This window comes from Parasteatoda tepidariorum, chromosome 2, assembly GCF_043381705.1.
Source record: "Parasteatoda tepidariorum isolate YZ-2023 chromosome 2, CAS_Ptep_4.0, whole genome shotgun sequence".
In the NCBI taxonomy this organism is placed as follows: domain Eukaryota; kingdom Metazoa; phylum Arthropoda; class Arachnida; order Araneae; family Theridiidae; genus Parasteatoda; species Parasteatoda tepidariorum.
The window spans coordinates 39,101,167-39,128,132 of NC_092205.1; the positions used below are offsets into that span (position 1 = coordinate 39,101,167).

The following is a 26,966-nucleotide window of genomic DNA, read 5'->3' on the forward strand; positions in this document are numbered from 1 at the left end:
TCGTTACTTTTTACTTTTTTTGTTCAGTACTAGTACTTTTACTTGCACTTTTTACTCGTTACTTTTTAAAATAAGAACTTTTTACACGTTACTTTTTTTAAAAATACTTGTACTTTTACTCGTTACTTTTTAAAAGTAACGTTGCCATATAGGATTATATGCCAAATAGTTTTAATCTCCGTTTACAAATAAGTTGACAAACTGATTATAACCTATTAAATACCAAGAAAGTTTCAATTATCGTTAATGATTGATCTATAGTATTCATTGTCCTCAATTATTCGGCAAGTAATTTCAATCGTCCTGCATTGATTTTACAAACTACTCATATAAGTTACAAAACGCATTTACGTTTTAAGCTTAATACTAAGGATAATCATGTTCTCATGAGATTTAAACAAATCTTTCACTTGTATTAGATAATTTTTTTTTTGACTTTGATTCGTATCGGTTTTTTTATCCTAGTTTGAATTCATACTAATATTTTAACTGTGTTGCATGTCATTATGTTTTACAAACAAATTTTTTTAAGTAATATTGCATACATGCATCCTGATTTAATTATTCTTACTTTATATTGTATCATAAACTTGACCTTTCCTATTGTATCATAACTCATGACCTTTATGTGTATCATTTTTTAATAATTATAAATTTTAAAGTTACTGAATAACGGAAATTGTGGTGGTCACTTTATATGAGGTAGCGGTAAAGTTTCCAAGTAGTGTAAAGTAATATTCTTTGTGCAGCTGAACATTTAGTAAAACACCACTTTGGTGTTAAGCCACCTTATTTGGTGCTGAGATACGCATTTTTTTTTTACAGTGCACTGTTTACAATTATAAATTATTATGCTATAATTAAAAAATTAAAAATACCTTCTTCGAGATGACAACCCAAAATTATTCAACACATAGTTAAACAGAATTTTTTGATCTTTTCTATTGCTACAAAGTATATTAGGTTATAATCTAGGTACATGTCTTTGAAAAAAATCTCAACCGTAAAAAAGAAATAGAATTTAAAGTAAAATCAAATCATTATCTCCAATAAAATGACCTTTGCAAAAGTGTTCGGAACATTTCATTTGAAAACTAAATAAATAAATAAAAATAATTGTAAAATTGATTAAAAAAGGGAGAAAGGATACATTATGGATTTAACCCGTTGCTTTTTAGTACCAATGAATAAGTCTATACAAAAACGAAAAATGGTCTACATATAAAAGAAAAACAAGTATGAAAAAAATGGTGGTACGAATTTCTTCATGCTACTAACTACGATTTGCTTGTAATTCCATAAAAAAAACTCCCAATTAAAATTATTTTGGGTGAAAGTTACTTCTAGCGTTAAGATATATAAACAGATTCATTTATAAATTAATTAGTTAGGGAATTTTTTTGCAATTCTCGGATATATTCCTTTATCATTTATTAATAATAATTTATATTATATTCCAAAAATTGATTTTTTTTTATGTTTACACTTCAAGTATCCAGGGAATCGAAAAAAGTAATTCATGTAAAAGTAAATAAAAATAAGAAACTCTCATCAAAATATTAAATTTATATATTTATATTTTTTTTAATTCATCGAATTTAAATTTTTTTACTTGAAAGATTTTTTGTTTTATTTTATTCGTTTTTTTTAATTTTTTTGCGACAATCACTTGAGCTAATTACTTCAAACAAATCATTTTGCTGAAAAGGATAAAAAAAGAAAAGAAAAAAGAAAATCTAGACATTTAGGAAAACAGAAAATAAATAAAACTTTCTCTAAAAAAAACTCACTTGCATTTTTATTTGACTATTATTCAAGTTTACAGCCCAGAATGTGTTTTCTTAGTGCTTAAAATATCTTTATTTTTAAAATTCCGAACTTTTTTTTTCTTTCAAATGAGAAAAGATGTCCTCAGTGGCCTCTCTATTTATTTTTATTATTATTATACAGCATTTTTTTTAACTTTTTATCATCTAATGTGAACGACTGAAGAACTTACTGTATTTATTTTGAATAAAATACGCAGGAGTAAAAAATAATTTGAATATTAAGATCTTAAATCTTTAAATTATTCAGATTCTATAAAATGAACCCTGGAAATTTAAATTGCTTTTTTTATGACTAGTTTTGTTAGTTGTATTTAAAAAATTTCCTTTTTTGGTTTGATAATTACTTCAATCAGTATTAATTACAAAATATTACTCAAATTTAGAAATATTTAATGTTATATCTATATATATAAAAGTGAATGTGTGTCTGTCTGTTTGTCTGTCCTCTATAGACNTATATATCTGTGTGTGTGTGTGTGTGTGTGTGGGTGGGTGTGAATGGGTGTTAGGCTAATTATGAACTATAACTTGTCTATAATTTCCTCTGTATTTAGCAATATGTTAAGCTAATTTGAAAAATCTTTATCTCTTTATTTTTTTAACGTGCCAGCTATTTTTGGACGTATTGTATATTTCTTTACGCTTGTTAGAAAATATTTGAATAATTACTAAATCAGACGGAATTTTCTTAGACTTATAAAGCTATAAACATTTAATAATGATTTACGATAAGCCTTCAATATTTTCGGTTTCTCAAGCTATCTGAAATGATAATTAAGTGATTCATAACGTAATTTCGAATTTGCCTAAAAATAATTACACTTTCTGTAGTAAGCTTGATAATTCTCAAGCTTATTAAAAATATTGAGACTGTTACATGTCACCTGACACAGTGCAAAATGATGGCTCCTGTTTGAATATAGCTGGATTATTCAATAAACCTGCGACACAGTTTGCTCAATACATCTGATGTCTAATTATTTTAATTCTTTCATTTATCCTATACATTTACGAACGTCTAAAACAAAATTTACGCGATTTAGTAAGAAAATTACTATATAGGATAATTAAAACAAAATAAATAAATAAAATAACTAAATTGTTTTCTTTAAAAATCTGAAATTAGAACATATCGTCGAATGTAACAATTCAGTATAGAAATATTATAAACTAACTATATTAGAAAAGAAATATATTACTAGAAAAAAAGAAGCAGTCAGGCTTTTCTATACATTTTTTATATTATGTTTGGTTGATCGTAAGGAAATACATGCCACATAATTTACTAACTGGCACAAAAACATCTTTCTTTGTTCACTGAGGAAAGAGTAGATTTCAATCATAGTAGTTCTAACCACAAGAGAGTTCTCTAGTTTTTCTCTGTTTAAATCAAATACAGTTACTTAATTATAATTACTTTCATGAAATTACTGTAATGGCATAAAACCATTTGTTTATTTTAATTAATATCTCAATTTTCTAACATGGGATATAAAGATTGCCAAATGATCGGTTCAAATACCGAATATTTTGGTTTTTAATAAAAAAAAAAGTTTGAGTTGTTATTGTTATACAGCACGATAATTTCACCGGAATTTTTTCACCATTCAAGTCAAAATCAGCAAATAATTCTGATAGAATAATTTATAAAATTTAGAATAACTCATTGAAAAGTTCGTCTAATATAACAATTCTCAAATGGAAGAGCTTTTCTATAAAAATCCATACACAGATTTTAAATTCCATAAATTGAAATATAATGAAATAAAATTAGCTTCGAACGACTCAGTCTTTTAAAAAAAGATAAAGCAAAGTTTAAGGATTTTTTGCTAGGGTAGATTTATTTTACTCGAAAATTTTATATTTGACGTAAAAATGTTTCATTACTTGTATATGAAATGCCTGGATATTGATTTAAACGGAAAATGTCAAGTTACGTGTCACTTTGATTATATAAGAGAAAGATATGATCTCCATAATACATAAGGTGAGTAAAATAAAATGAGGGATGTCAGCTATTCAAATAGAATTCATTATATTTAAAACTGTATTAAAATTTGACACGAAATCGTTATGGTTTATTTTATTAAATTTATGAAGTTTCAACTTAGTTTATATACACGTCAAAAATATGAAGAATATACATATTGAGTAAATTTCTAGTCAATTTTATTTATGTATATTATATAACATGTTAGCTGTATAATATTTTTTTACAATTTTTATAGCCTTTAAATATTTTTATCGAACATTTTGTTAGTAAAAATTTTTACCACAATTTAAAAAAAGAAACAAAACGCCCTTTTCTTTTTTCAATTTTTTCCGTTCCATCTAATTTGGTGAAAAATGAGCGCTGTTAAAGGGGTACGATTGTTCTCTTTTTCGAGTGACGCCATCTATTGCCAAGAATTCGATTTCTGTCACACCCATACGTCACACCCGTTTATAGGGTGAACCCATTCATGCATCTATTCATCCACGGATCGTAATTTGAATTTGAATCAGAAAACTATCAATCTCCAATCCAGTACCCCCAGAGGTATTGATTTGTTATGGGAACATGGAGGACTTAGCGACTCGACAGATTTGACGCGTATCAGTCACCAAAATAACAATTCTCAAAAGGAATGCCGGTGGGGTTCAAATCCACGAACTTTTTTACATGGTTCCAGCACCCTACCGACCAGGCTTTTCCGGGCCCCAAAACTTCAATAAAAATAGTAAACAAATAGAAATCACATTCATCGGGAACAAAAAACTGCTCCGCAACGCGAAATAAATTGATTCGTAGACTCAAGCAGAAAGACGCACATTGTCATTCTATGACAGATAAAACTTCTATTGGGAACGAAAAATGCAAGAAATAATTATTCAGAAAAGGCAGATGAAGAGGAGAATTTCATCTACTAATACAAAAGGGATGAACAGTTTTCTAGGAATAAATCACATGAAGTCATACAATGAACCCCTGGCGTCCTCCCAAGTTAACAGATATTTTCCTTATCATTTGAAGTGAATTTCTTTTTCCTATAACATTAAGCTCAAATTCATGGTCACAAAAAACGAAAACAACAGATGAAAATGAATGTTACATTGTAATTATATTTCCACAACGCATCCATTGCACCTTCAGCAACAAAAGAATAATAGCGGCAACTGTTGTCAAAATTAATTATCCTCCGTTAATAGTAATTCTATTCTTCAACAACAGCACTTCTTCGAAAGTGGGATTATTTTCTAAGTATCTTCCTTTATAGTAAGTACCAACAACTGGTTACGAAAGAACAACCTGAATTCTACGCGACTTAGGAATCTAAAACAAATCCCTCGGTCAAGTTTCATTTAGTTGGGGTTTTCGCTTAATCTTATGTCAAGAACAGAAGTACGTCCTTGGAATTTAACCTCTTGAGTAAGCTGGATATTGAGGGACTTCAAACAACAACCACATATACATATGTGCCTGGCGCCCCCGTGTATTATACGATTTTCGAAAGCCTGTTAATGCCCGTTCAGCGATAATAAATCACATTTATGCTTGACAGATTTCCAGTAATGGGAGCTTAAATCGTAAATTAATGACACAAGTATATCAGATTAATCCAGCTGTTGAAAGGATTTCAATTTAAGACCCCGTGGTGTTCGGGATAAATATTGGCGTAATAAGTTAGGCGACGAAGATTTCGGTCTCATTTGAAGACAAGAGGGAACTCAAACAATGGAAACAAATTTACATTTGAGCTTTGATCCTTATTTAGTCTGAACTTTCATGTAGAGATTATTAATCAATAAAACATATCAATGGAATGCATGACACACATATAAATATGTTTAGAGGTTAGTTACAATAATCTTTAGCACCAATGATCCCCATTATTAAATAAACATATACCAACCTAGTGAAGAGAATGATTTATATTGCATTTTGAGCATCTCTTATTTTCAACAAAAGCTACAGATTGCATAAATTTAAATACAAATGATTATAAATTAGTGTATTACTTAAGGATTTCAAAATTCTGATAGTTTTCAATTATTTTTACTATGTAGTTGATCAGTGAGTAAAATGCTACTTGAAAGTGAATTTATTGACGGTATTGCTTTTTGGTAAAATTGTAAATTTCAAAATTGTTTAAATGAATTATATTGTAATTTATATTTTATTTGTATTTTGTGTGATAAATATTTATTTGTAATTCATTTCAGAAATATTGCTTCAAAACACAAAACTGCATAATTCTGAGATTTATGGTGTCATCTTATAATCTATGTTATATAATTAAATTTTATTTTTTATCGAAATCTTGTACTAAGCTGATTTTAACAGTAAAAAAAGAGAAAATAATTTTATTTAATTATCAAATTTTAATGAAAAGAAAAGAATTCTTTATCTTTTATTACACTAAATAGTTCTACTCTAAAAACCATATTAGAACATTTTTAAAAAAAATCTGTTTCCATTTCTTTAATAAAATAACAAATGCACAGCCTTTTTAAGAACACATTTTTATTGTAACTTATTGTCATTAAAAATACTATTAAGATATAAATCGTATATAGAGATCATTAATAATGAGAGTATTAAAGGGAAATTTTGGAAATTATTTTTTATAAATTACGATGAGATTAATTTAAACTTTTTAAAATAATAATGCAAACTGTCAATGATATTGCTATTATTGTTGGTAATTTAAAATGTTAAGTATTCTTAAAAAAAATTAAACTCTGCATTAAAAGTTCAAAAGTCTTAGATCTGAAAAAACAAAGTGTTATGGAAATAATCGCAAAAATAAGTGTGAATTAGTTTACTGCAAGACGTCATAAAATGTATCTGACTAACATAAAATCTTGCGACATTCAAACAATTTTTACATGAGACGTATAAATTTTCAATTCCTTATGTATTTTCTTTTGACCTATTTCATCTTTTTCCCTATCCTTTGAGATGCATCATTAAATAAAATACTACTTTTGCTCTTGAAAAAAATAATTATTATTTATTTCTTTTCGAAGAACAATAGACTTTATAGGAATGGTTTATGACTTTTGGCTTGAAATTGGAAATAAAAATTTACCTCATGCATAAATGATATCGATATTCAACATAAACCGTGAAACATGCTTCTTTTCAAGGAAAGGTTTAAAAAAAGAAAAAAGAAAGAAAAAAAAGTTTATTATTTTCATTCCATTTCACAAAAATAGAGCAATAAATTTTTGCAGAGGTATAAGAAAAACTTTCTCGAATCCATAAATAACAAAAATATTTCAAAAGACAACAGTTTTTTGTAGCTAAGAGAAAAGAAGAATGGGTAGTTTAAAGTATAGAAAAATGCAAAAAAGGATTCAGTATAACATAGAATCCGACAAATAACCCAGCTGATTGAAAATTCTGTTCACCAGCTGAAGAATACTTTTTGTTTCATGAAAAGAATACTAAAAAAAAAGTTCTTACTCTATATTTTGAGATCATTTGTCATATCTTGTTGTTTTCAATAAAGCTTCGGTAGGCGACGTTTCTAAAACAAAAAACAAATGAAATTCTTTTAACTTTTGTTTTTGAAGCTTTGATAGTAGAAAGCAGTATATTGTTTTACTTTTTGTATTATTTTTTCTTTACTTTTTTTTATAAATATAACATGCGTTTGTCGAAATATTTTCGTACCAGTAATTCGATTTTATTAAAACTTATTGAAGATATAATAAAAAAAAGCATGTAGAAAAAGTGAAAAATGCATTTCCATTTCAATTTTAATCTGTTGTTTCTGCAGCTTAAAATTATTTATTTGTTAAAAGTTGCAGCATTACAAGAAGCAACCGAGAATAATATAATAAAATATTGTACTACTCCTTAAAATAGCACAACCAATACTTTAAATGAAAGTGAAAAAAGTGAAAACTCCGGTAACATAATTTCATTTTCTAAATTACCATTTTCCCTCTTTACCGAATGTTGTAAACATGTCGCCGCATTTTTTTGTTCTATGTAATATTTCACCTCCTGATATCTCTTCTATTCCTCGCACCCGGTCCCTTGAACGCCAAACATATCAAAGGATAACAAAGTCTTATGAGGCTTAACACAATGATTTGATCCTTGTCTCCAAGAGGGACAAAGTGAAAAGATCTATTGGGTTATAGCCTGGTAGATAGGGTGGGGAGTCTTTCACTGTAAAAAAAGTCATGAAAATCTTCCTTGTTCTATTTTTTAAATGTCTTTATATCTATGTTGGGAAAAAAATCTTTGGGAAATTTCATTTTTAATTTAAAAAACTAAGAATTTGACCAAAGAAGACTAATACAGTTCAAAAATGTACGTTTAAGTTCTAATATTTAGAACAGAAACGTATATTTCATTTAGATTTCCTACAGAATAACTATCAGGACTGAAACCGTTCATTCAGCATATAGTAATATATTATGCTTCCATATATTATGTGTATAGTGATCCAAAAAAAAAACGAATCACTCTGACTAACTTTTGATCTAATGATCGGATTTTCAAGTGGTGACCTGCAATATCCTACTTAGATAATATTAGAACAGACGATATTTTAAGTTAAGAAATTAGATACAAAAACGCAGTTTTCCTGAATAGACGCACCTTTTTAGATGAATTGTGATTGCTGACTCCCAAATTATAAGGTCTAATTGAAATTTGGATGGTATAGTCAAAATAGTTTGGACAGGATAACGCTCCGATGTTTGGACTAATTAATGTTAATTTTAATTTTTGCGTATTTCTAAATATCTCGATAAATTCTGAATTAAGTGAATCGAAAATGCTTTGCACACAGTAATAAAATTTATTTATCCAAAGAAAATTCTATGAAATAAATAATTTGCATGAACTTTTTTTCATTTGATAATAGTAGGAAAAAATTGAATTATAAGACATAAATTTTTTTAATCATTTTAAAGAATGTAATTTATTTGACGAAATACAAAATTGAAGGGAAATCGATCAAATGCTTACTCAGGAGAAATTTTAAGAAAATTGATTTCTCAGGAGCTATTTGACTGATTTTGTTTCTTTTCTTATTTTACCATACGAAATTACATTATTTAAATTGACGTAAAAAAGTTGTAAAAATTTTTTATATGCAAATGTTTTAAATTGATATCTTTCTACTATTATTCAATGAAATTTTAAAAAAAAAATCATTATTAAAATTGCTTTTGCGTGTTATTATGTGAAGATACAATTTTTTTTCACAGTAAACATTTTTTTTTCACGCAGTGAAAAAAGAAGTTCAAAAATTGCCTGTGATGGTCTATATTCATGGTGAATCATATGAATGGAATGCAGGAAATCCTTATGATGGACGTGTTTTGGCAAGTTATGGAAATGTAATAGTTGTTACTATAAATTACAGATTAGGTGTTTTAGGTAAGTAAATTTAAAATATATTCTTTCACTCTTAACTCTTTTGTAATTCAATCAACTCTATATTATATCTGTTTTTCTCTGAAAATGTGAAGGAACATTTGCGGGATTTGGTGTCTTATGTTGTGTGTTGTGTTATTGTTACGAATAACACTGAGACAAGTCAAGTTTGGCAGCCATAGGGCTTGCAAATTAAGCCCTTCGTTTAACAATAGATCATTGCAAGGATAAAAGTACGAATTGGCACAGTACCCCACGGATAGATGGCAGCAGCACTCATTCGTGAGGTCAATTCCTCAATTTAGTTTAAGTTAGTTTATCAACTCAATTTAGTTTATCAATCTGAAATGGAAGAAAATTTTCTCCTGATCCCTGTTCCTATGGTACTGATCAGCGATCGGCCATGGGACTCCGAATCCACAGATTTACCGATCACGTTATATCGCATGTACTCGGTGGGTCTTAGCTGAGTCAAGTATCAAATTTCAGCCTCTCTGAATCAGAGTCCGATTATTTAACCACTGGACTTAAACGGCCAATCCAATCCAGATTATCCAATACAGAATCAAAAAATCAAAACAGCTGTTTTTCTTATCTCTCTCTTTAGCACGCTGTTTTTTTTTTTTTTTTTTTTTTTTTTTTTTTTTTTTTTTTTTTTTTTTTTTTTTTTTNGTGCCATTCTCGAATTTCTCGTTTCCATCCGTGAATGGCTACCCTTTTAGAATGACGTCTTCTCTATCTTTGCTGGAGGACCAATATGTTTCTATCGTATCATAGAAGGAATAGAGGCGGCAAGATGGGTTATCGGATATCCATCTAAAATAGATAGAGAGTCGCTTGATGCATTTTATGAGACATGAATATGGATATTGTTAGGTTTTATCATACACAGAATAGATGTATTGGAATGTATGGATTTTTATTATTTTCTTCCGTTGTGGTTCTTTGGGTTTGTATATGAAATCTTGAAGGTCTCATTTAGGCACCTTCATTTTTCTCTTCCTTGTTTACCAAAAAGTATGACAGTCAATTGCTCTTTCTGATATCTTTTTCAAAACACTTGGCAAATAAAATTGAGCGTATACCTTTTTTTTTGTACCACTGGGGATAAAGGATACGAAAACGATTCTATCTTGTTCTTTATTTTTAATCTTTAGTAAGATTTTTATGGGATGTAAATCGATACATTTTAACAAAATATTGATCGAGACAAAAAAAATCTTATTTTGCTCTTTTTGAAAGCGCGTGTTAGAATAAGAATCTAATTTAAAACCTTTTGGAGCCTTGTCCAATGTATCCAAACAAAAATTTTAACAGCATTTATTAAATTATGTAAGCATTTTAAGATGGAATAATTAAGGTTTGGCAACCTAATTTATGGATTTGGGTGATGCTAACTGATGTAACTAAAATATTTAATATTTTAATTTTTTTATTGACCGAAAAATTTAGTTTTTTAGTTGATTTTAAAATCGCCAGGTATAAAAATACGCATTTATTGAAGCATTTTGTTTAGAATTTTATTTGATTTGTCAAATTCTCCTCCAATTTGCTACACCAAGTCACTCTTGTCAAAACTTTAATGAATAGATAATAAAGAAGTTTTTCAACCCATAAAAGTTTGCTTTCAATGCATGTTCAGATGATCTAAATATTACTAGGGATTGAAATAAAATGAGTTTACCATGAACTATTTAAAAGAAAAATCAGCGTGTTTAGCATAGAATCAAGAATATTACTAGCACAAAATTAAATTTTAAATTAAAAAAAGAAGTTAGCATAAAAAGAGATTTCAGAAACATTGGCATTAATGTTAATTTTATGAAATAAAATTTCAGATAAATTTTTTTATGAATAATTCAAAATATGGATCGAAGTTTTTGAAATATTAGAAATATAACCTAAGGATTATATTAAACAACTGTTTTTTCAACTGAAAAGACCACAGGGTCATTTTGGCCACTCTGGTTTTTAAATGCTTTTGAATTAAAAAAATAACTTTTTGAAAGTATTGAACTTTTCAGATAATTTAATAATTTTATCTAATTTACAATTTAATCATTCATATATTTACCCTGTAGGAACTTATTTATAGAATTTTATACGTATTTTCGCTGATACTCAATTAACTCAGGTTTGTTTAAGTATAAGGTACCCTTTAGTACGTATAGGATATCTCCGTATTATTCTTCGTTTTCAAGATATATTCAATTATTATTTATGGAGAACAAGAAAACGTAATTATCTAAGTAACTAATGTATTAGTATAATTGGAAAGTCTGTGTTCCGTTTAATAAAATATTTTCTTTTAACAAATCAAATAAAATACAAAAGAATTTGAACGACCGAGTCTTTAATAATTTTCTTATTAAATTAATTTTCATTATGTTTCAAGATATAAAAAGTCTAATTGATTTATGCGTAAACAATCTGCGAAGGGCCTTTTCAGACTTTCTAGATTAACTGCAATGTTTAGTCAAGATAGTGTTTAAAAGATTTTTTACGTTATATGTAGTAAAAGAAATATAACTTTACTTAAGACTAATTCTATTTCAGCAGCGCGCGTATAAAATCAATGTTTATTTTAGGTTTCTTACCAGCAGTAGACAGGTCTGCAAGAGGTAACTATGGGCTTATGGATCAGGTAGCGGCTTTACACTGGATTCAAGAGAATATAGAGGAATTTGGAGGTGATACTGGAAATGTAACTATATTTGGACACGGATACGGAGCTGCTTGCGTCAATTTGTTAATGTTATCTCCTATGGCTAGAGGTAAAATATATTTAGTTTATTTCAAATATATAGCATCACTTGTAAACAATATTTATAATCATTACAGAATGTAGTTTTTCAGTACTAAATTTTTTTAATTAGTTAATATGTTCAATATTTATTGCTGTAATGAATGTTAGTGGTGGTTAGAGGTGTTAGAGGTTTTAGCGGAGTTAATTAAATGCACAATTTCCTGAAATTTCTTGACTTAAACTTAAAAAAATTAAGAAGATTGGTACCGCGCTAAAAGCGCGATTCTGTCAATTGCCAAAATAATAGTTCTTTGCAGGCTTCCTGCAATATAGGAGATAAGAAAAGGTCATTAGAAAATACATATCATAAAAAGTAACTAATCCAGACCTATTGAACTACTATTACTGGAATATAAAAGCCTATAAAAATAAATATGTTTGTATCTCCTGGATTGAGAAAACCTCATATTTTTTTGCTAACCGTTAATGAGCATGTAAGACCACACATTACATGCCAGAATGAAATTTTAGCACTCCCGAAACTTTTTTTCGGATTTCATATTAATTAAAACATACAAGTATTATACCTTTTGCTATTCTATCGAAAAAAGGACATTAACATGCTACCCCTTATTTACCTTTGATTTCTAATTCGAAAATTCAATACCAAAAAGGCACTTCATGAGAAAAATAATGATATGAAAAGTATTGTTTCTGATTTAAGTAAGTGTGTATTTTTATAACTATGATCTTATTAATTTGTTTTCGTGTCTATGAGGGTCGAATTATATATTTTGACCACAATACACTTATTGACCCCTTTTCGACGAGATTGAACTTCCAAATTTCTGTATGAAGATTGAATCTGATGAAAATATTAGTTTGATTGGTCACTGAACGTAAAAAGCATATTTTACAGTTTTGTTTTTATAAAATAGAGTTTATCATCAAAATCACTATGGGAGCAAATGTGTGTCCAATTTAAATAAAACAACTATGATTTTGTCCCTCAAATAGATACAAAGAATATCAATAAGTACGAAGCATACATATTAAAATATATGTATGCAAAAATATACTTACGAAGAAAAAGCAAAGATTCTAAAATAGTCAGAAAAATGAAATGGAGAGTCATAAATGGTGTTGATCAGCTTCAGCTATGTTAAAACATAACCTAACCTTACCCAGGGTGAATGTATGTACTTTTATAAATAGCTAGAAATGCAGCAAACTTATTTACTGCCTTTCTCTACTAGAACTGGTAGACCAAGATAAATTTTGGATAATATGTAATAATTTTGGATAAAAGTAATATGCCTCCATTTCTTTTTGCAAATTCTACAAGGAGATGTTCTTTAGATGATAGACGCATGTCGTTAATGGTCAGCTCCTTTTTTATTTTATGTATTTATTTATTTTCATCTCTATTCGCAAAAGAGCGATGATGATGAGATAATGAGAGATAAGCACTCAGTAGAGCAGATTAGGCCAAATGAGAGAAGTTCCGGTCTATAGCCGGTCTATGGCAGAACTTAAGGTGGCAAACATGAAAAAAAACATTAAAGCTACTGTCCGCTAGGAATTAGTAAATTATATTTTTCAAGTCATGTAAAAAATTGGACACCCATCATACATAATGTAGACATGTATACGCGTGATCTAAGTGAAAGCTTCTTCCATTATATGAGTTTGGATTCATTTATGTTCTTTAAATTTTATATGAAAGCTCTATTTGGTGTTAACTTGAAAAAAGTGTTCCATCCCACTACTTCCCGGATTTTTCAACACGAAATTTGAAGAGATATTTCACCACAAATTTCCCAGTGATTGAATTAATCTGTCCTTCTTTCCTTTTGGCTTTTGGATGAAATTCCTTGTGTAAATACAAACCTATCAAACTCCTTTGGGTCATATTTTTCTACACTTGTTAAGAAAAATCTGCAGACATTTTATTAAATTAACTATTGAATTTTTTATGTTTCATTAATGAAACATCCATGTTTCATATTTTGCGTGATAATAAAGATGCTAAACAAATTGGGAAATTATAGCACAGCTTTCACTGTTTGAAATATCTCGGATAAAATTGTTAACCAATAATTTACGTACTTGTTATTTTACCGTTTTCAAACAAAGCAATTAAATGACCATGAATAAGATGACATTCAAACTGTTAACTGTGATAAAAACCTTTTAATAGCGGTTTTACCTCATACGTTTAAACAGCCAGAATTTCATCGCAACAACAAGTAGAGGCCCACCTAATGAAGGCACTTAATTCCTTGTAGCTCGGTACATATTATAACTGATTAGGGCTAATCTATTAATCTCTTGGCAGACAGGACTACAATTTGACGCCCAGCGTTGACGCTATATTCACAGTCCTCTTCAACACAGGCAGAATTTTCAATGTCCTGCAATCCCCATATTGTGACCCTGAACTCTCAGAAAACGATGCTCTCATTCACGCATAGATGGCAGCACCAAAAAGCTTCTTAACACAAAAAGTCTACCGTTTTCCATATGTCATGAGAGGTGAAAAAAGTAAATAAACTAATTTAGCCACATTCCACGGTTAATTTGATAAAACATAACTCTTCTTCAAACATTGCTCCCATGTCCAGTAAAATTTGTTTCTTGCGGTTTTTAAACCATGTTAATTGTAAGCGGTTAAAAAACAATGTAATTTTGAAAATGGATTCAAAACCGTTGATGGATTCAGAAAAGAAGTAAATGGATTCTGAAAAGCAGTAGTTGCGTTTATTTCTAGATATTGCATCTAAGTTATAAATAAATATAAATATAACATATACATTTCTGTAAACGTAAAATTTTCTGTAAATGCTAAAATTACAATCAGAAAAAGCATTTTTTCTCTTTATTAGGTTTGTTCCAAAGGGCTATAATGCACAGTGGATCTGCATTAAGCCCATGGGCGATTGCTAGAGACACTATCACCCATACACTTCATATAGCTCGAGTTCTCGACTGCCCTGCTCAAGACAGCACTGCACTGGTAGAATGTTTGCGCAAAAGAGACTTACAGGATATTATGGAAGTAGAAATAGATGCACCAGATTATATATCAGCTTTTGGGCCAACAGTCGATGGAATCGTTCTCCCTGAAGATCCAGCTGATACAATGGAAAGAAATCCGGCACTATTCACACAATATGACTTGATGTTCGGTGCAACAAGAGTAGAGCACTATTTTCAATTTTCAGCTACCGAAGAAAAATTTGGTATAGATAGTAATAGGAGAGATAGAATATTAAGGACAATGGTGCGAAATCTTTTTACATATCATCTGCAAGAGGTTTGTAGTGAAATAAGCTGAGTTAATATGGTTTTTAATAGATATGACCTTTGCATGCGTTTATATTGTATCAGTAAATGAATAAATATAAAGCATGTGTTCTATTTAGTGCTTCTTAGTAACATAGAAAAGGTGTTTAGATTATTTAATAACATTTAAAGATATTTTATGTAATTTTTTCTCGAAAAAACTAGTTCTGACGCTGTTGTGGTACCACAAAAAAAATATTATTTTGAACTTTCACACCAATCGTTCTAATAATACAAAAATTAAAGGTTTTTCCTAAATACTTTTTAAAGCGTCCAAGTAAGAGATTAAGCTTAACTTTTAATTATTTCAACAGAAAAAGTCAACCTTAAATAAAATCCTTGTGAGATTTTTTTCTCATTCGGTTTTAAATAACTTTACAAATATTATATGTTTTGCAGCTTAACAATTTAAAATTTTTAACACATTCAAGTACTTTTTGTCAGAAGAGAGTACTACTTTATTTTCTCTTTTATAGCGTAAGCCAACTGTTTAATTTCTTTAAACATTTAGATTATTCACAAGTCATAACTTTAATCAATTATATGCTGAATATATGCGTTATATATGCTATGTTGCAGGTTCTTCATGATATAGTCCGATCATATGTAAGCTATAACGTACTTACCTATATTTAAATTAAATAAATCAAACACATAACTTTTGTCTTGTGTTTCTATATGATAATTTAATAATACTTATGCAATGAAATAAGTTAAAAAGATTCAAATTTTGTTTTTACTTGAATTTGTCCCATGGCTTTCAATTGCTCTTAACACTATTTTTTCGCCAGTCTCTTGCAATCTTGTCTATAGTTTGCTTTTTGAGAAGCAGCCTTTCACAAAAGCCAAAATATGTGTAATATTAAATAGCTAATATTTCTGAACCAGCATTTTTGTTAAGTAAAGGAGACTTTGTGCGTAATGCTGACCACATTGCCAGAATCATGCTACAGGTCACTTGACATTCTTGACCCTTCTAGGAATGTATTTCTTTTTTTCCTTAAAATCGTTTGTTATCTTAACATTATTGCATAAAAGAATTTATAAAAATGTTTACTATTTTTGTACAGCAGACTTTTACGAAACAATTTCCATTCCATTATTAAATAAAGGTGAATATACAAGTCTTTTTACATTGGAAAATCCTTTTCGCAGTTTTATTCATCTGCAAAACTATCACTTGGTTTAAAATGCGATATTTTCTTTTCAAAATAAATCTTGAAATTTTCAAACTTCATTATTAAAATTTTTCCTTACGCTTCTATAATTTTCCTTTATATTAGAATACGTATTCCAACATTATCTTTATATTTAAAAATGCATTTTTTAAATATATCTTGTTAATATTACATAAGAAAGATCGTTTGAAAGCCGATTGTATTAGTAGATTGAAATTTCTGATACGCAATTACATAAAACTCAAAAATGAAAAAATAAAATAAAATAATGAATAAAATTTTAGAAAGATACGAAATATAAGTTCCGCTTTGTAATGTAAACGTGTAAGATATTGTAATATTATTTTATGCGTGCAATTTAAAAACAAGAAAATCAATAAAAGTAATATGGGAATTTCATTTTTTCTCCAAAATTCAATTTTCAGGAAACAATGAAAATTGCGAGTTAAATTTCAACTCAAAGCAACTATCAAGTAAATTAAATTTTTCACTTTTTAAAATTAAACTTTATATGAATTTTATAAGTATATTCTCAAGGCGTGTTTACTTTTTACCAATTTTTTTAAAATTTGAGGTGCATCTTTTCATTATTAAAGGAATTAATGAATATTTATTAAAGGATATTTTTTGAATGGATTTATCGTTGGAAAAGCGAATTTTATGATTGCACGCAAAAAATTTTCCAATCAATTAGAGAGTTCTTCAGATATAGCGAAATACGCAAAAAGTGAAATTACTATTAAGGGATCCGAATTTTGGAGAGCTCTTGTGACCAAACTATTTTGACCATATTTCACAAATTGGGTCTATCTCCTATAATTCGGCTGTCAGAAATTCGAATCCGTCAAAAAAACAGGAGTGTTTAACCAGAGAAAGTGCGTTTTTGTGTCTGATTTCATAACTCAAAATATCGTATACACTTATTAATTAGCATGTTTGAAATTTCTCCCTCGAGTTATTTAGATTAAGTCCTAGAACGTAAAGATCCGCGATCAATTGATCAAAAGTCATTCAGAGTGGTTCTATGTTTTTTTTTTTTTATCTTTGTTTAATTTTTTGCTCACTGTACTATATTAAATATTATGTAAACCAATTTATTAACTATTTTAGATATTTCTGACAATTGTGAATGAATACATGGATTGGTCACGAGCTTTTCTGCATTCAAGTGATATCTTTGATGGAACAATTGATGCAATTGGAGATGCTCTAGTCGTAGCCCCCATCATAAGAGTTGGATCCTTCCACAGTAGTCATTTCAGAGACACGTTCACTTTCCCTTCTTCCTCGGGAGAAAAGAAAAGTTACTTCTACATATTTGGATATCAAACTGAATTTGGTGATTATTCGTCCAGATTAGGTTGCGTAACGGGTGAAGATCTAGCATACGTATTTGGCGCCCCTCTAGTCACTGCTTTGGCCCACTTTGCAACGAACTACTCAAAGTCGGAAGCATCTTTATCTGAAATAGTTATGCTACAGTGGACAAACTTTGCGAAAAGCGGGTAAAGTTATCTCTTCTGAAACACTTTTTATTTATTTTCTGATATGTGAATAAATTCTAGTTCATTTTCTTTAGGACGAGTCCATTGTAGAGTTTGAAACTTCATTTGAATCTTCATCTGTGTTTTCTCGTAGAGATATCTGTAACTTGAACAGATATAAATCCTTAGCTTTAGACTTTTCTGTTCAATTTTAGATATATTATTCCACCAGCCGCCAATTTAGATGCGTTCAGAACACTTAGTTAGTTAGGAAATATTATTTTAGAGTGTTGATAATAATTACTATCTAATATTGTCAGAATTACTAAATCAAGGCATAAATAAAGTGACAAAAACGTAACTATCCATAATAAGGACCTGTGTTAAAAATGAATAAGTTCAATAACGATTCGAGTGAGTTTAAAAAAGTCGCAAAACTCTACTGGGTGATAGGCGCATCCTATATTGACAATATTCGTCCTAGAATCGGAACACAAGCAGTGATACGAGTAATTTAAAAGGTAGTTTTACGAAGTCAAATTTAAGGAATCAATATAAAAATGGGAAAAGATGCTTCAAAAAACTTTTTTTCATGAGAATATGATTATTTTACAAGCAGATTGTTTAACAAAATATTCAAAGAATTGTTCAAAAAGATGGCCAAAGTAATTTCTCAAAAGATCTTCTCTGAGCTGCAATGCAAGCTGCTGCTTCACACCTGCTGCGTAGGGAGTGTCGTACATTTGTGAAAACAGCAAGTAATTTCTTGGCGCAATTCTTCGTACATCAGCTACATGTTTTTTTAAGCAATTTCTTTATACATCAATCATAATCCTATGACGGAATACTTTTTTGAAGCATCTTTTTTCCATTCTCGTGTTAATTCTTTAAATGGAACAGTAGAAAATTACCTCTTAACCCTTGAACCTATCTTAAATTCTATATCGGTTATTGCTTGTGCTCATACGTTCTGTCAACCAGTGAAGTTTTGTCGTCATGTTCAGACTCACTCTTTATACAAATTTGATTGTTTGATTCTCAAACTAATGATTCAGACATTCTCGCCATATTTGTACAAAAGAAATTAAATCATTAACTTTATTATGTGATACTAAAATTGAAGCATCACAACTCTAAAAAAAGTTCACATTTAATGCTTAAAATTTTAAAATCAGCTCCGTTTGAAATTTAAAGATTATTTTTATCGATCTAAGATTTACTATGAACATTCATTTGGTTATCTAGTTCTTATTTTTTGATATAAAATTATATCAAAAATTCCAATGATATAATGATTTGATAACTACTATCATCATCCATTTTATAGGTAGGTAATATATTAGCTAATTTGGTTCTTTAATAGCTCACTAGAATGTTCGAAAATATTTTGCTTCAGGATAAATTACTTTTAATAACTTCATAATATTTGCATCATAAGGGAAGGAAAATACTTTAAAAAAAATCTTTTTCTTATAAATTCTTGCATAAATTGAATAACTTGATTTTATACATTAAGAATAGCACATTTACTTTATATAATTTGATTTTCCAGAGATCCTAATATACAATTCTCCAACGACACGCAAGGCGAAAACATTAGAGGACGTTATGAAAAATTAACATGGCCGATGTATGAACCTGTGCATCAGAAATATTTAAGCATATGTAAGATTTGATCTCATATTTCTTATTAAAAGAAATTACAAACGAATAATTATCTTAAAAGAAACTTAAAACAAAAACCTAATTTTTGATAAATATCATATTTGTATTTATAGTTTTCATTTTTGTAGAAATACAATTTTGTTCAATTTAATGATTTTGTCATTTTTACTGTTTTTTATACTTGTTTAAATTTTATGCCTTTATGCGAGCATTACTTAATATTTATTATAAAAAAAGTTTAGTATTTGTTATCCACATACTTAAAACCATAATGCATACAGTTGTTACAACCTTATAAAGTTGTTAATTCGAATCACGTTTCTGCTCAAGTTAAACCATAATACCATGAATCCAAAGTTAAAAATTCTGGTTTCGTTAAACTGATCACCATGTTAAGTTTGCAATAAATTGAAGTGATATTACGGTTTAACAGGCTCAAAACTTTCTATCAACTTTTGAATGGTTAAGAAAAAGTTTTGAAACAAGTAAAAATGGTAAAATTCAGTCAGTAAATTCATCTTGTCGGTGAATCCATGTTAAGTGTATGAAGGAATTTTTGTTTGTTTACTTTTTTATACAGTGAAATTTGTTGTTAAAAACGAGCAGATTGGTTTGTTGAAATGATATGAGAAATGATATTCGTATTTGCAATGATAGATGTAATAACTATTTTGCCATTTTTGACACAGAGACTATACTAGTGACTAAATCTATGCAGCAGCTTTTTGTAATTTTCAAAATTTCTGTTATGCATAGAAAATATTAAGTTTAATTTTCGTTTAAAAATATTTTATTTAATTTATGATAGTGCTAATTTTCTTATGTTTTTTATTAACGTCCTATTTGTAAGTAGTTCTCACTATTTTTTACATGCTAAATATTTAGTACTGTTTGCAATTCACTATATGTAATATTACTCAATATTTTATGTCATTCTTACAGCTATGAAACCTCGAGTTCGTGATCATTATCATGCCCACCGCTTATCTTATTGGCTGAATCTAATTCCGAGACTACATAGTTCTGGTGACGTCAACGTATCTGTACAACATCACAGACTTCAAGACCACGACAACCCATTTAGCTATGACGGGACTGTGCGTCATGCTTCTGGAGGAGGTGGACAACTCTTTCCTTCTGCTACAACTTCACCCAATCAGGACGCTGATCACCGTTCTGAGGAATTCAACGGTTCTAAAAGTGATACGAATGCAACCCACAAATTAGATTCAAAGGAAACTGAAATCGTGTCCAAACTTGACAAAAATAACAAAACTCATTTAATGGGTGAACATCAAAAAATGTATTCTACAGCTCTTATTGCCACTATTGCTGTTGGATGCACACTTTTGGTATTGAATGTAGTTATATTTGCTGGAATTTACTATCAAAAAGAAAAAGATAGTCTTGAAAAGAAACTTCAAAAATCATTTTACCAGGTAGGCAGTATTTTGACTTAAAATTTATGTATCTTCGATCCGGATAAATATAAATAAAAATTTGAACAAAGAAATAATGAAAAATGAAAATGGTATAACCAAGTGACAATGATAAAATAAAGGAGGAGAGAAAAATTATAAGTAATTATTACGCAGCTATGAGCAGAGCAATCGCCTTAAAATGAGGGGATCCAGGATCGAATGTCAGTGATCGAATCGCAGCTATAACTGTTGGATATTAAATCGACTCCCGAATCATACCAAACACAGAATTGGTTTAAAATTTCCTCAGCAGTAGATGAATCATGAGTTTTAGTCCCCTTGCTGTCGGCTGACAATGGTGGTTTTGTGGTTTTCCTCTTCAAGTAAAGCAAATTTGGATTACGCCCATCAGAAAGTCCCCCACAAAAATTATTTTTTCCCAAAGCTTGATCCTTTTTCTTCTGGGTCTGGTTCAAAATAACAAGGCTATGGAGGTGAACATTGATTGTTATAAACTCTGAATCGGGTCGGCTGTTCAACACAGTTTATAAAATATAAAGTAACTAATTCACGACGACAAACTATTTATGTTGTTTTTTTCCTAAGTTATTTCAAAAATCCCAGCTAGTTCTTTTTGACACTAGAACATATGTATAGTTGGAAAATTTGTATTTAAATTAGCAACGCTTTTATACTTTTAAACATTAAATGCATATTTATCAAAAATTTTCTGTTCACAATTTTTAGAAAACTTCGAAGTTTTAAACATCAAATTTCTAAACTCTATACACTTTTGAAGCATCCAGTGATTGATAGCTTTAAAATTTAATTCTAAATCGAAGCATTCTAATTCCAATAACTTTATTCCCTGCCTTTATTGCAGCACAAAAAATTGAAGTATTATTAGAAATTTTGTTCAAAAAAAAAGAAGAAAAAATTTACAATTTAAAGATATCCGGATCAAGTTATTGACTTGTCTCTTACGATATATTTCCCATATATTCCTTATTATATATTTCCTTCTTTTACTATATGTTTACTTTTCTCTTACTACATATTTTTCTCTTACTATATATTACTTGCTATATGTTATTGTACTTTTTACCGGAATAATTTAAAGATCAAAATCAGTAATAATTATAATGCAACTATTTTTACAGTAATAATTACCCTAAGATCACTGAATCACTCTAGATAAATAAATCATACTGCAAAAGTTACGGCATAATATTTCATGGTATAAATTGATGGATAATCACCAAAAGTGTCGGTACTTTATACCGTAATATTGATTTATTTTTCTACAATATACTTTTTATTAACATCGTTACAAACATAGCTCATGAGAATTTTTTTTTCTTTGCATTATAAATTCGTACTAAGCATTCCGGAATATATTTTGTGTTCACTTCAATAAATTCGTAGATATTTACTACGTGTTACCATAATATTTTTCTCAAACTTGTAGAAAAATCTATAATTACGAATTATTCTAATTTAAATCAGCACAAGCTTTCCCAATCAACTAATTTTCTCTTTAAACACTCCTCAATCATAATTGTTTCAGATAAATGAGTTAGATGCTAAAAATTGTTTCGATAAATGGCTTTCTAAATTCAAATTTTAACTCTTCTCTTTAATCCAATACTCATTAGCTATTGAGAATTTCCTTGACATACTTTATATTCTATAGAACTTTTCAAGTTATGTTAGTTATTTTCCATCATTAACATCATTTTTACTACGCTAGTTAAATACAATATGTCATGTCAGCTGTAAGCGTTTTTTTCGTATACATCTTTCAGTTGTTAATAAGCTTCAACGTGACTTAATTGACGTGAGTTGAGTGACTTGATTCCGTTGCACTACAATCACTATGACCATATTCTAAACTCCAATTTTCGAGATTTAATTTTTACCACTTTTTTAGTATTTTTTACCTATTTTTTTCAAGGATGTCTTTAATTTTCAAATTAATATTATCATTAAAAGTGTAAACCCATCAAGCTTATTTCGGAACATTTCATTTAATATATAGCTAATGCATGAAAATGCTGCAGTCATACTTTTACAATATTTTAATACCCACATATAGCATATGTTGAAATATATTTTGTTTAATAGTACAAAGTAGTAAATATTTAAAATAATTTTTTTGTCATTTGCACAGTTAAAAATTTCACTTCAAATTTCGATAAAAATGCGATTACTTTTTTACCATAATATCCATTTATACCATAACATGTTACAGAACAAAAAACTGATGCACCGTAAATTTTTTCAGTGTGATAAAAGTGCCGATACTTTTTACCATATCATCCATTTTTACCATTGCAATTTAACCATAACATGTTACGAGAAAAAAAACTGATATACTGTACTTTTTTAGCGATAATTACCTTAAAATCCCTGAATTACTCTAATTAAATAAACATTATTGTAAAAATGTAGTATAATATTTTGCGGCGAAAATGGATTTTACGGATAATGCACCCAAAAAACCTTATTTTATATCGTAATTTCATCCTGAAATTTTTTCAGTAAGTCTTGATTTTCTTGTCAAACTGAAAATAAAAATATTTATCAAAATTATTATTTCATTACTACATTACTAAGTTATTATATTTATAATAGTTTTTTTTAATAAAAATGTAGAACATTACCATTTTCCATTTTACCTTTCATACACTAACATTGTTACTTAATTATAATGCAATTTGAGCGTGTACTTTCATTTTAGTTACTAGAATATGCTACTGTAATGTAAATATGTAGTTCGTATATTAAATGTGTAGTACATAAATAATTACTATTTTATCTAAAAACTTAAATCTTCAATTATTAACATATTTCATAAGATAAAGTATGCTGGTTATAATTGCACTTTGAAATTTTAGGAGCGTCGTAGTGATGATGAGGATGGCCACGGATCAAGTGAAAAGCCATTTCTTGTCAAAGACCTTTCATCATCTATGATGCTAAATCAATATTGTTCACAACAAGAGTTTGATGGGAGCCAAACATTAGATCTTGTCCAGCCAAGCAAGGTTAAACAGTTCCAAAACCAAACGCTCCCATCGGTCAACAGTCGCCAACAGTCCAACGAGGGCACATTTCACATTACTAATAGGACACCTCAAACCGAAAAAGGAGCTGGTATCAGAGAAGCACAACCCTTGCTAACACCACCGTCCTCAAACTCAAATACCCTAGTTGCAACGGCGGATTGTTTGCAATGGTCACATGCTCAAGAAATGTCCGTGTAACCTGTTTACCTAATGTGCAGATTTTATCCGTGTTCTATTTTTTTTTCTGTACTAAAACATAACGTGTTGCTTTTGAAGGAGGTCAGGCACTTGAATCATACAATAATTAATTCAAAATATTATTGAACTTCTATCTCGAAGACGATTTGTAAGATTGAAAGAATTTAAAAGCATTTCCAATGCTTGTGTTATATGTGACGTCGATTATTTGAATAATCTGGCTCTTTAGAAATAGTTGTCATTTTGCGATGCACTATGTTATTTGGATAAGTCACAAGTGTTTGCTTACCAGCTTTAAATATTTTTAGGTCTGACACATGTATTACTAGTAATAAGAAAAGTTATTATTCATTTCTCAAGCAATCTGAATTAATTTAGGCAGTTTAAAATAAGTCTAAAGTAGTGAAAGCTCATAATAAGCAGCATTAATAAAAACAGGTTTACTGCATTATTTTTAAGTAAATTCAGATCAATTAGTCAATTCTTGGCATTTTTATTTCTTAGCATAAAGGCATATCAGTTGATTTTTAATAAGCCTGATAATATTCAGGTGTACAAGAACCTTTTCCAATTAACTTGACCTATTGTGAAATTCAAATGATACGTGCAAAGAAAAAGTTTTTCAATTAGTATAAAAATAAATATTTACTCATTTTTTGATGTTAGCGACATAAATAATTTTAAACGTAAACCATCATTTTATAGCATTAAAAATAGTAAAATTAAAAAAAAATTATCAAAAACTAAGGAACGGCGCAATTTTAGAAAACTTCTTTTAAATACTCATAATTTTGTCCTAAGAAAAGACCACCATCATCACTGCTTTTAATTACAGATTTTGATTAGAAAGAAGTGTAAATAATGTAGTGAAGATAGATCAAAAAATTGCCAAATCAAATAAAGGTTGCAAAATAAAAACTAGATGATAAATTCAAACGCTTAAGAAATTTATATTTTCCTACTGAGGCATATTTAAGATTTTAAAAAAAATGAAGTTTTTAAATAAAAAATGCAAATGCTTCTAAACAGATTATTTTGAAAGTTGAATTGATTATTTTGACAGATTATTTTGAAAGTTGTCTGAAATAATACTAAAAGCATTCCAATACACTCAAGTGACTGACTCTCCTTGTTACGTACTACGTTATTATATGAGCTAAGCGAAATTCAAAGTTTTAGTAAGTTTCATTTTTAAAAAAAATAGAATTGAAGTGCTAAGATAACTTCTTGAAAATTATCTAAATATAATTTGCTTTTGTATATATTTATTGGTAACATTGTTTTCACCGTAACTAATTCAGGTTTCACTTTCACTGCTTTTCTGAGAGAGTTTTTTTTCTTCACAAATTAGCTTAAGTTACAAATTTTAAAAATTGTCTTTAAATATTAAATTTTCATTAAAGTCTAATGTTTCCTAAAATGTGACTAGAATAATTTTTTTTTAGTTTATTAATAATTTCTGCATCAGATAAATATCCAAAATCAAATATTTAAATTCGAATAAACTAATCAATGCGAAACATTTGAAAATATTTAGGCTGTACCTAACTTTTATTACGTATCAACACAAATTTGAGAGCTAAATAGCATTTTGTGTTGAAATCTCTTAAAAATTATGCTAACAACATATTAAAATTTTTATCAAAACAAAATTAAGCTTAAATTAAAAATCATGGTTAAAAAACCTTGGATATGGTATAACTTAGTTGTGTGTTCGGCATACTGTGCCAAGATAAAGATTCAACCCATTTATTTTTTAACTAACAAAAACTTTCCAGTTTATGCTTATTCTTAGGTTATTCTTAGGTTAGGTTGCTTATTTTCTAACAGAAAGATCCGGAATTCAAAATCCTGCTTTACGCTATCAAGATTTAAAAAAAATCATTTTTAATTTAAGTTTAATTTTGTTTTAATGGTAATGTTTCGGATGCATACTTCCCTTTTAATTCTTCTGTAAATATAAGGCATTTAAAAGGAATGGAAATGGTCAAATGTCTAAAAAAAACACACCTGATTAAAAATCTACAAATAATAAAATATTTTTATTAGTTACATTCTATAATACCAAACTAAACCCCCAATCTATACTCCTGGGGGTGCTTGGGGTTACTTTTTATGCATTTATTGCAGACTTGAATTATCCAGAAAAAAGTACTCTGATTTTAAACACACACTATGGCAATTACGGATACAATGTGAACTCGTATCTCAAGAAATGCAAATGAAATTTTAGAAAAAAAGTACAATTGTTTGATACTTGAAAAAACCATAGCTCAAACCCTCTACAAAAAAAGATCACTTATTGCCTACCACAATATTTTTCTGAGCATTTGGGAATGAAGAAAAGTGCTTCCAATTTTTATTATGATATGATAGTGATATGACCGGTATTTCAAGAATTATCTCTATCTTAAACAATTTGAATGACATCTTTATATGGTAATTTTAGTGTCAACTGAAAATCAAGATGCAGCAATCTGTAACCCACATTGGGGCTCTTTTCCCAGGAAAACCAAATGTACAATAAAAATATAGTTGTTTCAATCTGAAATTTAGATGTTAACTGACGGACATTTATGAATTTTTTTTCGCAGTTATCGAGATATTTGGTCATCTTCAGATATTTTAGACACTTTTTAGATTTCAAGAGT

General features: G+C 28.7%; 1 protein-coding gene across 1 annotated transcript in view; it reads left to right on the forward strand.

The window, feature by feature from the left end:
- The window catches only part of LOC107451502 (neuroligin-4, X-linked-like), a 103,475-nt gene extending 76,933 nt beyond the window's left edge, over positions 1 to 26,542 (forward strand). The window contains exons 2-8 of the mRNA XM_021148297.3: positions 9,064 to 9,213; positions 11,799 to 11,984; positions 14,842 to 15,272; positions 17,590 to 17,984; positions 19,516 to 19,628; positions 20,571 to 21,067; positions 23,947 to 26,542. Coding sequence (XP_021003956.3) covers positions 9,064 to 9,213; positions 11,799 to 11,984; positions 14,842 to 15,272; positions 17,590 to 17,984; positions 19,516 to 19,628; positions 20,571 to 21,067; positions 23,947 to 24,315 — 2,141 coding nt within the window. The 3' untranslated portion in view covers positions 24,316 to 26,542. The remainder of the gene's footprint in view (positions 1 to 9,063; positions 9,214 to 11,798; positions 11,985 to 14,841; positions 15,273 to 17,589; positions 17,985 to 19,515; positions 19,629 to 20,570; positions 21,068 to 23,946) is intronic.
- Positions 26,543 to 26,966: the final 424 nt, after the last annotated feature.